Source organism: Lacerta agilis, chromosome 3 (genome assembly GCF_009819535.1).
Source record: "Lacerta agilis isolate rLacAgi1 chromosome 3, rLacAgi1.pri, whole genome shotgun sequence".
Lineage (NCBI taxonomy): Eukaryota > Metazoa > Chordata > Lepidosauria > Squamata > Lacertidae > Lacerta > Lacerta agilis.
In genome coordinates, this window is record NC_046314.1 from 82,385,531 (window position 1) to 82,403,260 (window position 17,730).

Genomic DNA, 17,730 nt, shown 5'->3' on the forward strand with positions numbered 1-17,730 from the left:
CCTCCACACCAACCCACCCCGTCCCCCAAGAACAGTACTTCTGTCTTGTCAGGATTCAACCTCAATCCATTAGCCGCCATCCAACCGCCTCCAGACACTCACACAGGACCTTCACCACCTTCACTGGTTCTGATTTAAAAGAGAGGTAGAGCTAGGTATCATCCGCATATTGATGAACACCCAGCCCAAACCCCCTGGTAATCTCTCCTAGCGGCTTCATGTAGATGTTAAAGAGCATGGGGGAGAGGACGGAACCCAGAGGCACCCCACAAGTGAGAGCCCAGGGGTCTGAACACTCATCCCCCACTACCACTTTCTGGACACGGCCCAGGAGAAAGGAGCGGAACCACTGCCCTCAGTTCCCAGAATGATGTTATGGTCAAGGGTATCTATTAGGATCTTCCCCAGTGCTGCTCATGAGTAACAATCGAGCCTCTTTTGAAAACTGAAGCTATTTATTAAGGATTGCTATTTACAAGTGGAGATAGTCAAAAACATGACTGTTCAATCACTATCAGAATCCGGAAGTATATTACTTCTTCTTCCCGCCCAACACCAGATTTTCAGCACCCTGAAACGATGTCTCCTGGGTGCTCTAGCCCCTCTGTGCGGTGCCTGTGTCGGAAGCTGTGGGCTTCTGTCAGATCTTGTCTGGCTGGTGGTGCTGGGTCTTTCAGCAGTGTCACGGAGCCCTTGCTCCGCTCCCTCGTTTGGAGACAATTCCTGCGATAAGCTGGATGAGGAGGAGGAGGAGTCCGTTTGCAAAAGGGGCTCGGGTTCCTTATAACTTTGTGAGCTTTCTTCCCTTGAAGAGCAGCTCACTGAGAGTTCCAGCAGAACTAGGAAACAGCTCTCACCTTTGTCCCTAGCCTGCCGGAGATCATCAACCAGCGAGACCAAGGCAGTTTTAGTCCCATGGTGAGGCCTGAATCCCGACTGGAAGGGATCCAAATGGTCCACATCCTCCAGGCATGCTTGGAGTTGAAAAACACCACAACCTATGATGTCAGAACTGGATGCCTTCCTCTCACATCAATGCCTTCCTCTCACATCATCGTCCCATGTGATATCATCTGCTAGCAATGCTCCTCTGCAGAGGAGCAAACAGGTCAGCCTCTATGCAAAAGGTTAAATAGGCACAAAACGGGCATCAGAATTGATTCCGATGACATTTGCATCACAGTGCTGCACCATAATTCAGGTATGGGGTGAAATCTTCTTTACTTATGATGCAATCACTCTCTCAAAAGTTCATAGATATAAATCAGTCTTTCTCCTTACCAGCTTCTGTAAGGACTCTTCCTATGCAGCTTTGAGGAACCTTGGAATAAAAATAGAGGAAGGTCTGTTTTGGCACTGAGGTGACAGACCAGAGTTTACTTCATCTTTGAAAAAACAGCAGTGTTTTCACCTTAGCAATGCCAGAGCCATTATGTGAACCTTTTATTAGGGGTTTGAAAAAGCTTTCTGGACACACACCGCTGCTCCTGTGGAGGAGTGCATATCTAGCCTTTTCCTTCCCCAAAATGCAAGCAGCATCATGTCAGTTTCCTCTGGGTAAAAGGCTATTTGCCTCTGCTGTGATATGGGCTATCATGCTGTTGTCACTGGGGGGAAAATGCACAATGGCTAAAATGAAATTGTAGTATGCTGTCAGAGGTTATGCAGAAAAGTCTTCAAAGTTTAACTAGTGTGGTCACATATTTGGAATTGTAAAGCATTCACTGGCTGAGAAAGAGACTTTCAATTTGTTAGTACAATTATTTAACTACGCAAAGCTATTTAACATTTGTTTTGCAGATGAATGGGGGTGGGGGAAACCCTTGTGAAGTCTGCATTTTTCTCAACTTTTTCTGCGACAAGTACAGGCTTAAATTATCTGGGTGTGTATTTATCAAACATCATACAACTGCCACTAGCATGAGGTACCTTGCTTTTGCTCTGTTTCTGACACACAGTTAAGTACAGAGGTGGAATAAATTGGGGTATCCAATGTGATGCCCTTGGGCTACAACTCCCATCATCTGTGCCACTTGCTATACTGGCTGGGGCTGATGGGAATTATAGTCCAGTATCATCCAGAGGAGAACCACGTTGCCATCCTTGGAATAAATGATCTCTAGGCTGTTTGCGGCTCTACAGTTCTATGAATCTTTGAAGAATTTGGCCATTCTCAGATAATGTATTTGTGTCCAATAAGGGAAATAGCTATTTTTAAATTCAGATGATAGCTGCTCCTGCAATGGTGGTCTAGGTCTTCAAAACGTTCTTTATTAAGTCACCAATTGGTATATTTTGGATCAGGATTGCATAGCACTCTGATTGTACCCCCACCCACCTTGCCATGGACATGGCAATCTGAACATTCCAACTACCGAGTAGCTGTATATGAAGGAGAAATGAAACCATGAGCCAGCACTTCTTCAACTGGGACCAGCTGCCATTTGGATTCTCCCCATAATCACCATTCCATCTCGCTGCCTCAAATGGAGAGGTGTGAGACAGCTAGGTCCCTCCTCTGCTTCTGCTTGGCTAGGACCAAAAGCCCTCTGGCTCATCTCTTTCTCAACCGGTCTCATGCAATGGTCACAATACCCAAATCGTTTGTTTTCCTCTCCTGCCTTGCTTTTCTCTTTTGTATCATTTAAATTAAATTGCAAGACGTTGTTTTACAGCCACCTTGAGTGCCTTGGCAGAAAGGCGGTATATAAGCAAATTGTTCAAATAAACGGGCAAACACATTAACATCTGACCATGTATAATGCATACTGGAATTACGTTATCATGCAATTGTGAGCCGTTTTTGCAGAAGTGGCCCTGCAGGAGCTCAGCAACTCAAACAATGGATGCCAGACAGGGATGCTGTTCACAGTTAGCATCTCATAGGCTATAAAATGCGGTGCATAGACTAGTCCAGATCCTGTTTATCTGCCATCTGTCGGCCTCTTGCCTCCTTCCATGGGGACGATTTCCAATACTGAAACGTTGCAGGCTGGCCTCAAAAACCTTTCTAATCTCACCTGCCTGCCACAGGTTTTAATATGCATCATGGTGGCTGATGCGTTTAATTTCACTTGTGACTCTATGACCTGAGGCGTCTGGTAGATGGTGTTTATAATAATAATAAACCTTGCCTCATCCAGTGTGCCTTTTATTAAAGGATTTCAAAGTGCTCTGAAACCACTAATTAAGTCTCAGAAACCTCTGGTGGGAAGGGTCAGACTTATCTCCACTTTAAAGATGGGGAAATTATAGCACAGGGAGTGCAATGCATCTTCAAGCATATCAAGCTGGGTTCAACATTCACAGGTCTTTACTGGTTCAGCTACTTGTTATTATTCATCCCCTCCTTCATTTAAGCAACAGAAGGAAGAGAGCACAGTACTTCTCTGATGCCTTTTCTGCTGTAAGTTGTATTTATTTATTGTTTTTACAGTATGTCCTACCTTTCCCTCCAAGGAACTCAAGTAGGCATACCTAGTTTTCTTCCCCCACCCAACACAACAACAACCCTGTGAATTGGGTTGGGCTGGAGAAGCCCGAAGTCATCCCCTGAGCTTCATGGCTGAGTGGGAATTTGAACATACAGTGGTGCCTCGCAAGACGAAATTAATTCGTTCCGCGAGTGCTATCGTATAGCGGAAATTTTGTCTTGCGAAGCACATTCAGAGGGAGCACGGCTTTATGGGGGGGGGGAACTCGTTTTGCGAGTCGCGGCCATAGGAAACTTCATCTTGCGAAGCACCCTTTCGCTAGCGAATGCCTTTTGTCTAGCGAGGCATTCGTCTAGCGAGGCACCACTGTAGATCTCTCCCCAGTCCTACTTTGGCACTAACCACTCCATTTTTTTCCTAGGAACCCAGAGAACAGCTGTAGAGATATTTGTCAGACTGCACAAATGTTCACTCAAAGATAAGAGAACGCCATCTCGCATACACACCCCAAGCCATCTTGTTACATCTTACCAAGCCCCCTCTCCACAACTGGTGTTTTATTGTGGGTTTTTTTTTTGCACCATGTTCTTGATGATAGCGCATTGGTGGTAGATTTATGCTGCTTTACTTTGTTCTGGGGTGCGTCCCTGATGCTACTACTGTATTGCTGTCCGGAGGAGCTATAGCACAAGAAAAGCAGAACAAGTGTAAAGCACAACATATGTGGTGTGAAAAGTTGCAGGATTTCAGTGGGGATTTACAGAATATGCACTGGTTGGAAAACTTGTGCTGGCACAAGCAGTATTGAAAGTGGGGTCATATGTCACTGCCCCAATACCATCATGAGCACAAATAATTATGAATGTGCAATACAAAAGATGTCTGAAGATGCCCTTTAATTCTTTTAACCTCTCTCAAAACTCCTACAGATGTTTTGATATAAGAGAAATTTCAATTTTGCCTAATGTTTGGTTTCAGCTTCTCTTCACCCTGACTGCTGTTCTAAGTTAGAAAGTGGGGAGAAGACGACCGCTCTGATCCAGGAACTTTAGAAGAGACTGGCTGTATGCAACTCCCTGTCTCGATGCAGGGAGGAAATGCTTTAGATTGGGAGATTTGCTACTCTGTTTTCGGTCAAGATGCTGACTCAGGCATGTCATCTCACAGGCCTACACTCAAGTTGATTGTATTGCTGATGATTGTGTGATCTACTGTGTAAAGGAGATTACAGAAAACTGTATAGCAGAGAAAGGCAGGCAGACAGACAGACAGACAGAGGGTATGAGGTTGCCCTGGATTTTGCCTCCCCCCCCCGAGTTGTTTGTAGTTTGTGAGACACAAAGCAGCAAAGTGGGTTAAATTTAAAATGAGGATTAAAATGTGGAATGAGACTTCTCTTTCCCTCCAACTATAAATTGCTTTGTGCTTTCCTTATACACTTTAAAAAAAGAAGTAGTAAAAACTTTAACTAGAATAATCTTATGACGTTTAATCAGCGAAGTGGGAATCAGTGGGTTTTCCAGTGCATTATTATTTCGCATAAAAGTTCCCAAAACTTCCTTGGTAACAATGAATGGATGCCAACTGCAAAGAAATATTAGGCAAGCTTCGCAATTTCAATGTTTTTAGCAGCTTCCTAAATACAAGAAAAATAAACATGCTAAATTGGATCACTTTCTAAGACATCTGAAAAAATTTCTGATACAAACTGAAAATTACCAGATTCAAAATACCTTCCATAAATTACCCTAACTTGCATGGGAATTTCCCCCCCAGTTTCCCCTTCAGAAAACCAATATCACTGAGTTTAATGAATTCCAAATAAATAAAAGAGAGCCATAGCACATTCCTATATGTGTTTGCTCAGAGGTGAATCCTGTTGTGTAACAGGTCTTACTCTCAGGTAAGTGTGTGTGTTATTAGATTGCAGCCTTAAAAAGTTATTAAAATTAACAGTCGGATTAAAAGGATTGGATGAGAGCCAAACTAAGTTAGTTGTACTTGCCTTCCACTAAAATCAATGTAACTTAAATTAAGTCATGACTCATCCCACTGATTTCAATTAGACATCAGTTCAACTAATTTAGTCTGGATCCACTCAATATCCTATAACAACTTATACCCCCAACCTTAAAAGTTTTACAGCAGGTACTCAAATCAGGGGGGAAAGTAATCCATATAAGTTATTCTAGAATAAAGGAAAATGCGTCCCAAACTAGTGGCAACAGTTTTTGATACCACCACCCATGGAGTTGTGTATGTTACGAAGAATAAAGGAAACAACATTATATATTTAATTTGGATTGTGATAACCATGCTGATCCCAACTTATCATTAGGATTGCAAGGGTTGGGGAGGACCTTTTCCTCTGTGCGGTTTGCAGATGTTGGGTGCTCTGAGCCACCCCCATGAAATTCAGGAAATCTTTTATCCACACACTACAGGAGGCTAGGGTTGAAATCCCTGCTCAGGCACAAAGCTTACTGGATATCAGCCTAACCTTACAGAATACAGTGGTACCTCGGGTTACATATGCTTCAGGTTACATACCCCGCTAACCCAGAAATAACGCTTCAGGTTAAGAACTTTGCTTCAGGATAAGAACAGAAATCATGCTCTGGAGGCGCAGTGGCAGCGGGAGGTCCCATTAGCTAAAGTGGTGCTTCAGGTTAAGAACAGTTTCAGGTTAAGAACAGACCTCCAGAACGAATTAAGTTCTTAACCTGAGGTACCACTATATCAGCCTAACCTACCTCACAGTGTGAGGATAAAATGGAGAAGAGGGGAAAACCATGTATGCCACCTTGAGCTTCTTGGAAGAAAGGTGTGATCTAAATGTAATACGACAACTAAAATAAAATGATTAGTTCATTTATGAATCACTTCCCCTGAAGCGGCCTAAAGTCATTTACATTATCTTATCACAGAATAATAGAATTGTATTAATAATAATAATAATAATAATAATAATAATAATAATAATAATATACTGCCCTATACCCAGAGGTCTCAGGGCGATTCACAAAATCAAAATATCAAACCACAAAATATATAATCAAAATAAAAACAACAACCCAGTAACACCCCCCAAAGCCACATTTTAAAAGGGCATAGGATGTCAAAGCCACCAAACTGGTTTTTGCCTGGCAATCCTCTCTTCCCAGGCACATCCCACATAATGCCCTTACAACTCATTTAAAAACTGTTAAAATACTTATTAAAAAAGAATTTAAAAGGATATAAAAAACAATTTAAAAGAAGAAGCCCTCTCTGCTGAGCAGCAGCAGTTCTTATAAAACTTGTCAGGCCCCGCCCTGGGTCAGGTGGTTAGAGGCAGAAGCAGGGGAATCGCAGCTAAAGCATCCCTGACAGAACACCTTCCAACCTCTGTTTAAAACCTTCAAAAACAACTTTCTGAGGTAATTCGTTCCACGGCTGAACAGCTTTTACTGTCAGAAAGTTCTTCCTACACTTTTTTTTTTGGTAATTTGAATCCATTGGTTTGGTCCTCCCCTCCAGAGCAGCAGAAAACAAGCTTGCTCTATCTTCCATGTGACAGCCTTTCAGAAATTTGAAGACGGCTGTCACATCCCAGTCTTTTCTTTTCCAGGCTAAATATACCCAACTCCCTTAATCATTCCTCATTATATTTCTGATGAATACAAGAATATTAAAAAATACTTGGAAACACGTTTGCCCCATTTGTATTGTCCACTGTTAGGCAGACACATTAAAATAAAAAATCCTAGATGTGCACCTAACCCCCCCCCCCCAATAACGAAAGTCTGAACATTTTACCATTAGCTCATTCCTGTAAGTAGCGTGCAGCAATTTATTTCTATTTTCAAAACACATGGATGACAAATAACTATCTCCAAGAGATTAGAAGTTTGTATGCCTCTGCCCCACTCCTACCCCCACTTTCCAGTGTAGCAGTATCGCTGGCAAAGCTAATTTCAGAGCTTTGTGTGCCACGATACAAAACTATATATTGGTGGGTGGAAAGGAAAAGGAAAAGAAAAAGAAGAAAAAACAAACACAGAAACAGGTTCTGACATCTAATCAGATCTGCCGTATTGATTTTTCTTTCTCTCTCTTTTTTTTGCAACTTTAGCTTTGGAACAAATCAGCAAAACAACCAAATTATCACCCAGAATTCACTTTCCCCCAAGAGAGCCAGTTCAAAAGCAAGTCACAAGCGTGCACAGGCACAAATATACACCTATAACATACACTCATCATCAGAGCAGATTCTCAGTTGGAAAGAACAAGCGGAGGAAAAATTTGCGCTCTCATCAGAGAGCCTTCAGCAACCACACGATTCCCATTTCCGACAAGATTAGAATTCCAGGGCAAGTCATAAAGCTAATGAGCTGCTCGTGCTGGAGAGCAGTGGCTCAATTAAGTGGAGCACATGCACGCACCCGACTATAATGCCTCACTCCCCACATGAGGAGAGGGACCAGCAACGAGGGCATGGAGGTGACCCCAAGTGTTGCAGTACTTTCCAAATAATGAGGCTCTCTTTTAAAGATCAGAAAGATTCTGAAAATGATCCAGCAGGTGGTTCTAAAGAAGGAACTGCAAGGTCTCTTGACCGAGACTGTGCAGGGGTACGATGGCTTGAAGAAACTCCATCCTTGCCCTTCCCTGAAATGACCAAAATCTGCATGTGAGTTCATACAGCCATTTCAGTTCGTTTGCAATGCAATGAGATCAAAGGTATGGCCAACCTATCCTGGGATTCTTTCAATACATCTTTGAATCACAACTCGCCACGAGGTCCCTGGAAACTTTCTGGAACAAGTTTTGAGTATGGGTATAATAAGCTGCAGTTCAAAGGCATATTGAAAACACCACACTGTACAATTCACTCACGAGCTGATAAATTCTGTTTGCAATAGTTTCACCAAAATGAATCTTAAAATGGTAATTTGAACCATCCCTTATTAAGGGTGCCTTGATTCTGTGATCTGGTGGAAACATAATGTTGTTTCCCTGTTCGTAGATTGGAAACCAGCCTTGAGAGCACACACTCCCTTCATCTTCCCTCTTTGTACAATGTGTGACAGCTTTGAAAAAGGCAAATCCCATCCTAGGGGTTGTGAATAAGACTGCTGATATCATAATGCTACCATGCAAATCTATGGTGCAACCACATTTGGAATGCTGTGTACAGTTCTGGTCACCTGACCTCAAAAAGGACACTGTAGAGTTGGAAGAGTTTCAGAAAAGGTCAATCAAGAGTATCAAGGGGACAGAGCGACTGCCCTATGAGGAAAGGTTTGGGACCTTTCATTTTAAAGAAAAGGTGTGTAAGAAGTGACATGATTTAAGTTAATAAATTTACACATGGCATGGGCAAAGTTGATGGAGAAAATATTTTCTCCCTCGTGGAACTCATGGACACCCAATGAAGCAGAATGGTGAAAAATTCAGGGCAGAAAGAAGAAAACACTTCTTCATGCAGTGCATATCTGAACGATGGAATTCGCCCCCACACTAGGCAGTGATGACCACCAACTTCGGTGGCTTTTAAGGAGGATTATACAAATTCACGGAGGATAAGACAATCAATGGCTGCCCCTCCAGTTGCTGAGAACTGAAGGGCAGAGTGCTCTTGTTGTGCTTGGGTCCTGCTTGTGGGGTTTTCCCACAGGCACCTGGTTGGCTACTGTGAGAACAGGATGTTGGACTAGACGGGCCATTGGCCTGATCCAGCAGGCTCTTCTTCTGTTCTTGATGTGAAACCATGCTTAACAACAGGAAGCGAGTATCGCATGAAAGAGAGAAGGGAAGGGGAACAGGGGCCTGTTTTCAAAGGCTGGATCCTGAGTTGAAAAGCATGGCTTGCAGGGAGCAAGGGTTATGCTAGCACAAGGTCTGTGTTGCATTTCGTGTATTTTCTTCTTCTTCTTCTTCTTCTTCTTCTTCTTCTTCTTCTTCTTCTTCTTCTTCTTCTTGTTGATTCACTCGGGTAATATTATATTTGTGTGGAGGGCGGGGGTGGGTGGAGATATGCTCATCAGGATCCAATTGTAATTTGAACCTAGCATCTTTAAACTGCACCTTGAGTTGTTTGCTCTGTGATATTGCTTTTCAGGGAGATTTAGACAACAAAATTGAGGGCATTTGCTTGGCTCTGTCCAGGTTTTCAGTACAGATTTCTTTCTTTCTGCAGGAGAAAGGGGGGAGTGCATAGAAAGAACGGCTGGTTTCTAATAAGCGATGCTGTGTGTGCTGTAAGCATGCTATTTGGTGACAGCAGCCCAGGGATGGTGCCTGATGGTGCAAATTAACATTCTCTCTCTTAATCCCACACCTGCCAGCTTCTCATTCCCAAAGCCACCTACATTCCACAGGAAATATGGTCCTGAAATTCTCCTGATGGGAGGCTACCTTTGCAAAAAGAGTTATCACCACATGCCTTCAATTCACCACTCCCATTAATAACATCAAGCAATGACTTCATCCCAGACCTGGAGAGTAAAAGAGCCAAATTGCTTTCATCCTGTCTCAGGTATTAAAAATTCTGCCCGTTTCAGCATTTGATCACCTGCAAAGAGCGCATTATTCACATATGCTATCAAGAAAGCTGCTACACTATGAACGCTAGGGAAAGATCCATCCTTAAAACACACACACACCAAACATATTGCTTTGCTACAGCTGTGACTGATCCATGTCTGATGTGAGTTGGTTCTGGGCCAGCCAGAAGGCAACATATTTGGAATCACATTGCCTTCTGGCTGACTCCCAAATAACTTGGGTCATCCAAGGTCATACAGAGTAACCGAGTGGCATCTTTCCAGAGCACAGAGATTAAATATCTCCTCTCATCGTAGGCAAACTGGCCTTACACTGCATCTGACCAGACTCCAATAAACGCCTTTCAGACTCTGCCATTGACCCAACATTGGAATGCTGCTAAAATTATGCTCCCAGATGAGAGTCTAAGTTATCTGCTTGCTGACTCATAATAGACCAAAATGTAAAAGGAAGTCTTATTTTTGAAACAGTCCTGAAATTAAAACATCCATGACTTATGAATGTAAACACAGCACATGCAGTTTGTCATGTTCACTGTAGTGTGAAGATGGGCATGATAAGGACCACAGAAACAGGGTTAACCCAACTTAGCTGGGTTTACAAAATAAAATCAATTCATATGTTCTCCCTATTTAAGTGAAGTACACCAAAACTTCACCTAGGTAGTCATGATTTTCAAGGGTTTCTGTTTAGAATCTTATTATGGAACAAGAGGGCATCACAAGGCCAACAAGAAAAAAGAAGTATCTGAAGAAGTGTGCATGCACACGAAAGCTCATACCAAGAACAAACTTAGTTGGTCTCTAAGGTGCTACTGGAAGGAATTTTTTATTTTGTTAAGAAAAAAGAAAGTCAGAGTTGCACATCCAACTGCAAATAAGTCCACAGCAATCCTAGCCAACATTATTAATAATAAAAGCCACCTGCTCACATCTAATGCTTAAGTCAGTCATTTGTGACACACCGATGAACACATGGAGTAAAAAAAGAAATGGAGGCGGGAAGAGACAGCAATTCTTTCTTGCCAAAAGAGTCCAAGTAAGGAGACTGGAACTGGCAGACAGCTTCAGTTCCGGAAGAGTTAATTCAATCATTGGTGAAATGATGGAAAGCACATCATTTTACCATACTGAGGTTCTTTCAAATATATAGGTCCTTTCAAGTCATAGTATCTCAATTGCACTCTTCATGCATGTGGATTTTGTTATTCCAAGGGAAAACAGAGAACAACTAGGTCCAACGAGATGCTCTTCCTAGAGGCATGCACTTTCACCTCCAAAGCAACTAGAACACTGATGCGCACTAGCACAGAAGCAAAGAGCAATGAAATTCTACAGCTGTACTCACACTGTACATTGAGCTGCACCAGGGCTTCCCGGGGTCTAATGTTGAAGCCATTGTACCTGGCTGTCTGGCACTTGTACGTCCCACTCAGTTCTCGGGTGACTTTCTCCAAATGCAGCTTCCCGTCACTTGTCTCCACTGTCATGGCACCTGAGGGCATAGGAGCCTCCTTATCTACTCTGGACCAAAGGATGGGAGGCTTGGGCTTCCCTCGGACTTCGCACTGCAACTCCGCCCTAGAGCCTTCGCGCACAGTGATGGTGGACTGACCTTTGGGCACCATGATGGATGGAGGCACTAATGGGAGAAGATGACAAGAAAGGACCATTCACACACTGTGCTGCACCTTGCTTGCTTAGCACAACAAAAATCTGTAAGAGTTGGTTAACTGGGTGCATTGCAATAAAGTGGTGGTGATAAAAAAAATAAAATCCAAATCCTTTGTTAAGGGTTACTGAAATCTGAGCTCCCAGAGGTTAAATCCTTTAACCTGACTAAATTATATAGTAAATGCACACAATCCATTTTGCAAATATCTGACTTTTGCCAGTTATAGGGAGGAGCTTTCCTTGTTCTGCTAGGTTTTGCTTAGAATCTGCCTTTCCAATTAGTTTGGAAATGTTCTTAAAAATCAGTACTTGGAGGTTCCATATGTTGTTGGACCTCAACTGCCACCAGCAGTAGCCAGCATGGCCAATGGTCAGGGTTGGTGGGATAGGTAGCCCAGCAACATTTGGGGGATAGGGTGTGGGGCTACTGATTTATGATCCCTGCCATCAAGATGAAACTTGGGATTCATGCCTGCCCCAGACACCATCTCTGCTGCCTGAGTCCCTTACCTCTGTAAAAGCCAAGTTTTGACAAGCCCAGGGATGGAACACCTGGAGATCACAGAAAGAAATGTCTCCAACTTCTCTAAAATCTCCTTCCTCCAGCTGCCTCTTTTGTTTCCATATGCAGTACACTGATGCTTTCATGTGCCAGAGGGCTTGTATTATTCCTGCTTAGATGAAACTCAGAAGTCCTGAAGTCATTTTAACCTGCACTGCCCAATGATGGCTCAGTGTGACCCACGTATAATAGGGCAAGGGAGAGTGTGATTATTTTAATAACACACAAAAGGAGTACATAGCTGCCTTAAGAGTATATTTAAGCTGGCTCCAGCCGCCAGTATCTCCAGCGGCAACTTTGCCAGGCAATAAGGAGGTGAATTTTCAATTTGCAGGTCTCCCGTGGGTTGAGGAATCTCATCAGATCCTCTTCTCTACAGTGTGAAGACGGAGCTGCACCCTTCCAGCTCAGCACCGCTAGCACATGCTCACCTGGCAGGAGACAATTTTCTCCAAGGGGAAAACGTGTAAATTACATTTGTGGACTTTTTAATTAAAGCTGTCTCTCCAGGGCCTCCTACTGTGGATGGCCATCTTGCTAAGCTGTGGTCTCACTTGTGGGATGAAGCCAGAGAGACAGGGAACACAGAACTGCTTCCCTCTTCTTAGCCCACCATTGTGGTCCACTGGCCATGAGATGAAAGAGCTGCCATTCAATGCAATCATTCAACATTTCTTAAAGAACACATAAAGGAGAATTTAAGGCCACCTCTTCGTTTCCCTGTGTTAGAGAGAAGGAAAGGACTGCCAAGGATCCTGATATGGAAATTCTCTCTGGAGCATGCAGCTCTAATTTCCATAACGTGCAAATGACGGCATTGGTAGTAAAGATGCTTCAAAATGCCCCATACTCCAGCTGTCCAAATGCTTTGCCCCTCTCAGCTACAACATTGAGAGATATAACCCTGAGGAAGAATGAAATCAGATTCTCTCTCTTTAGGTCTCTCAGAGCCAATCTGCATAGCAAAATCTAGTCTAGTCCAGAAGTCTTCTCCTTGAGATGTTATTGTTCTATATGCAGACTTAAAAAAACAAACAAACCCAAAACACGGGGAAGCATCCAGACAGGTGGTACCTCACCTTTTATTTGAAGAAGTACAATCCCACAAGTGAGGCCACAATTTACCAAGATGATCTTATACAGGAATGTGTATTGCACACATGCTTATTCCACAATGAAGTGACTAGACCCACCTGCTACCTTTGGACACAGACTGGGCAGAAAAAGCCTTCTTTAAGGATCTTTTTAATCAAATTTGGAAAGGGGAGAAACTTCACTGTGGTGCACTCATCAATTGCAGCTCCTCCGATGGATGACATGCTCATTTGTTTCTGTGTGCCTATGTATGTGCCATGTGATTAAAGCAAATGCACCAGTTTGATTGATTAAACTTTGCACTCCTGTTCTTGGGTTGCCTTTTCAAAATTTCCCACAAAGATTTTGCTGAGGTATATGAAGTTCTTTAACTTAATTCAGCTTCCTCAATAGTCCAAGAAGAAGGCCCATGCGGAAGGCTCACCTGTTTCTGAAGAAATGTTCACCTCAACACTGAGGTCAGGAATGGGTGCTCCTTGAAAAGAAGCAACACACAGGTATGTGCCATAGTCAGTGAAGCGTAGGTCAATTATCTCCAGGCTGCTAGTCACTGGAGGAAGTTCTGGATCATTCCTGATGACAACTAGCCGGTCTGAGATCTTGGCCAGCTTCCCATTTTTGTACCAGAAGTAGAAAACCTTCTCTTGGGGGACAGCATCCACATGGCACGAGAGCTTCAGGTCCTGCCCTAGCTGGATGGTCTCGCTCTCTTTGATCACATCAGGGGTGATCTGGAATGTAACATTCCTCATGGCTGTAAGAAACACAAATGCCAAGCTGGTGAATAGTCACTTAATGCAGCAGCACCATGTACCTTCTAAGGCAGGGGTGGGGAACTGGATCCAGCCCATGAACCACTAGACCATAATTCTCACACACCCGTGGGCCACCTGCCAAAGCTCACAAGGGTTCAATTTATGTGCTCGGCAGCTGAGCCCCTGAGATGTCTGGTTGCAGGCATGATTTATGTTCAACCTGCACCTGAAAAAGGGCAGAGAGCCAGAAAAGGACATAGCGGGGTTTGCTGACTATACTGTCCAACTTGATTCCCAATAGGGGACCTCCTTAGTGCAGCTGACTCTAGTGGGGCTCATTGTTAGTAAGCTCCACTTGGAAAGGAACAACTGGGAGCTCACTTTAAGGTGCAGATTGTTCATTATTCGCCATGTCCTTACTTGTCCACACCTGACATCTCATATGACAGGACGTGAGGGGGAAGTGGGCATGGGTTTTTTTTGGGGGGGGGAACAGTTTTGTGGGCAAGTTGGAATATGTGCTGGGCCTAATAGCTTTTAATATTGAACGTTAAATTGGTGAAGGGCAGACAATAAATTGAAATAGAATAATATATTTAATATTATTCTCTAGTCCATAGTGCTAGTATTATGCTTGAGGTAATTTTAATCTGATTTAGTATTTTAACTCTTGCAATATTTTAAATGTGGTTCTGAATTTTTCTTGATTTTCTTGTTTTGTCTTTTTGTAACCATTTTGAGGTTTGTTTGTTTGTTTTTACAATCAAGCAGTATGTGCGTGTGCGCATGCACTGGTGGTCCAGAGGCAGTCTTCAGCTAAGCCCACTGAAACACGTACATCGCACCAAAAGGTTCACTGTCTTCTTGGCTGGATTCCCCACGTTGTTGATGGCCGTGCAGTTGTAATACCCTGAATCTTCTGCACGGATGCTCCAGATGGTGAGGTTTCCCCCTTGGATAAGGCTGTTGCGGGGCATAGGGCCAGGTGAGTGGGACCAGACGACCTGGGGCAAAGGGTCCCCACCAGTCAATAGACACTGAATGGTAACATTATCTCCCGGGTTCACCACCAAGGTCTCATTGACAGACAACTTCAGGGCTGGTGGAGCTGGAAGAGAGAGAGAGAGAGAGAGAGAGAGAGAGAGAGAGAGAGAGAAGGTGATGGTTAGCTTGCGCCGGTGTAGTTTGCTATATTTACCAAAGGAGGACACTCGGGGTTTTTTCTCTTGCATTTATAGGGAAAATCTGGGCTGAAGAAGGCACGTCAGAAGAAAGTACTTCTCAAATATGTGATTCTAAGAATGCAGTTCCATCTTCTCTGGATTAAATATGAAGGAATATCTCACCCCAAAAGATTCAATTATGTTTATGCCAGGCTTCCTCAAACTCAGCCCTCCAGATGTTTTGAGACTACAATTCCCATCATTCCTGACCACTGGTCCTGCTAGCTAGGGATCATGGGAGTTGTAGGCCAAAAAAAACATCTGGAGGGCCAAGTTTGAGGAAGCCTGGTTTATGCAGTTTCCAGAACAGGCAGATCACCCTCTTGTAACTGCAGGACAGCTTCCAGCTTCTCTTGTCCCTCCTTAGTAACGTAAGGGGCTGCTGCATCAGATTAATTGTCCATCTGGGCGAGAATCCTGTTCTCACCAGATGCCTATAGGAATTCCACAAGCAGGACCTGAGCACAACAGTACTATTCCCACTTGTGATTTCCAACAACTGGCATTCAGAGGCATTCTTGGAAAGGGCTAGCTGCCGCTCATTGCCTTATCCTCCATGAATTTATCTAATCCTCTTTTAAATCCAGCCAGGTTAGTAGCCATCACTACATCTCAAGGCTACAACTTCAGGATGGGACCATGATGCTTTCTAGGCAACTGGTGTAGCTTCTACAATTCCCCTGGGGCACTGCTGGTTTGCCCCAGGGTGCTGGAAAAGTTCACCCAAGCAAAGCAGGGAAACAAACTTTGGGGGCTTGGAAAGCCTGCTGAGCTGGAGAAAAATGTCCCCTGCCCAATTCCTAGAAACACGCCTTGCCGGTTCTCAGAAAACATTCCCCTTTACCTTTTAACAGGTGCAGCAGCATAAGCAGTGGGTCAGCAGCAGAGGCTGAAGATTCCACCCCTGTCCTGAACTTCCATCACAATGATTAGCTGTGCCCCAGGATGGTGGGTCTGGTGGACCATGGGAGATACAGAAATTACTGTAGCCCTTGAGACAATGGCCATGCAGGAGGGAGAGGGAGGTGAAACCTCCTTGCACAATGTGCCTCTACCAGCAACTATTAAAAGGCAAGGGGGAGCCTTTTCCAGGGCTACTGCCTGACAAGGAGTACCTCTGGTCACCAGAAATCCTTCCCGTCTAGCTTCTTGGGATGGGCTTGGAAAAACTATCCCAATTTTTGCTCCAGGAGAAAGCAACAACGGGTAAATCTCTCTGTGAGAAGCCCCAGAAATCTCACCCGGCACGATTCCTTAATACAGAATTCCACTGTAGGGTTCACACCAATCCAGCAGTGGTTCAGTGTTAAATTACTGCTAGAATATCCAACAGTAATTCACTACTGGCTTCTCGGGGATGTATGACAGAGACAGTGCAAATGGTTTGTCAAGTAAAGTAGCAGTTCTTTTCTGCTGGACAGACAAAGGCCGCACATCAGATGTATGCTAAAGCATGGTTTGGTATTGTGAACAGCAGCTGCCTCTGCTGCCATGCTTTTGCCCTCTCTGGGCGGGCAGGACATTAGAAGTATCCGATCACATTTTGTGGCAAAACGGTCTTTTCCAAATCTCCACATCTCATTTTATTTCTCAAAGCAGACTCCTGATGTCAAAAGATTTTTCCTTATAGATTTAATTCCCACAAGCTCAGGCCTCAACAATGAAAGAGCAAAACTCCTTTAGCTTGTTAATACCACCCCTCCCTCCACCCTAGCAATTGGTGCTAACCCATTTCCTTGCCCTGTGTACGTATCAAATACTCAATTCTAACCTCATTCACAAATCCTTGAGCCTTCCCCTTTATGCAAGGAGTCACATTATGAATGGGCAGCTCCTCTCCTTTAGAATGCTTAACCTCAACCCTTCTGATTAATTCCCCCCTCCCACATCCCCAGACACAGATCCAAAAGGCATTTCTCTATGTTTTTTCTGTCTAATCTCTCAAAGGCCCTTTAAAGCCCCTTTAAAGCTTGTCAGCGCCATCAGAGACTCCAAACAGAGCTCAGAAAGCACCAGTCAAAGGTACAAAGGCTGAGAGCATGTTTTAAGTAACAATCGTAATAATGCAAAATAAGGTGTTGTTACATATTCATAAAGCTTGATTTAACGACATCATTATTTCTGCCATCTCTTCTCCTTGGACCCTGTGTTAATGAGCTGTGCTGAAACTGCCTTGAATTTCTGAGTTACAGCTCATGCAAACAGAAAGTGGGAGAGTTGTTCTCTCAATAAAAGGGCAGCAACATATATATTTCAGAGCTGCTCTCTTTTTCCACATCCAGACTGATCGTTCTACCTCAGTGCTTCAGAAAGCAGTGCTCCCCATTTACTGGCCAAATATGCAGATTCACTCAAGTGAAGTGCCCCCAATTTCTTTCAAGTCACTTAGTACTCAAGGCATTATATTAAAACTGGATGTACCTAGTAGGGAGACAAATG

At 43.7% G+C, this 17,730-nt stretch overlaps 1 protein-coding gene across 1 annotated transcript in view; it reads right to left on the minus strand.

Moving 5' to 3' along the window:
- Window positions 1-17,730, minus strand: part of MDGA1 (MAM domain containing glycosylphosphatidylinositol anchor 1) — a 254,017-nt gene that overhangs the window by 117,236 nt on the left and 119,051 nt on the right. Inside the window, exons 6-8 of the mRNA XM_033144575.1 lie at window positions 14,907-15,176; window positions 13,738-14,067; window positions 11,331-11,624 (exon numbers count right to left, since the gene is read on the minus strand). Of these exons, the coding sequence (XP_033000466.1) occupies window positions 11,331-11,624; window positions 13,738-14,067; window positions 14,907-15,176 (894 nt within the window). The remainder of the gene's footprint in view (window positions 1-11,330; window positions 11,625-13,737; window positions 14,068-14,906; window positions 15,177-17,730) is intronic.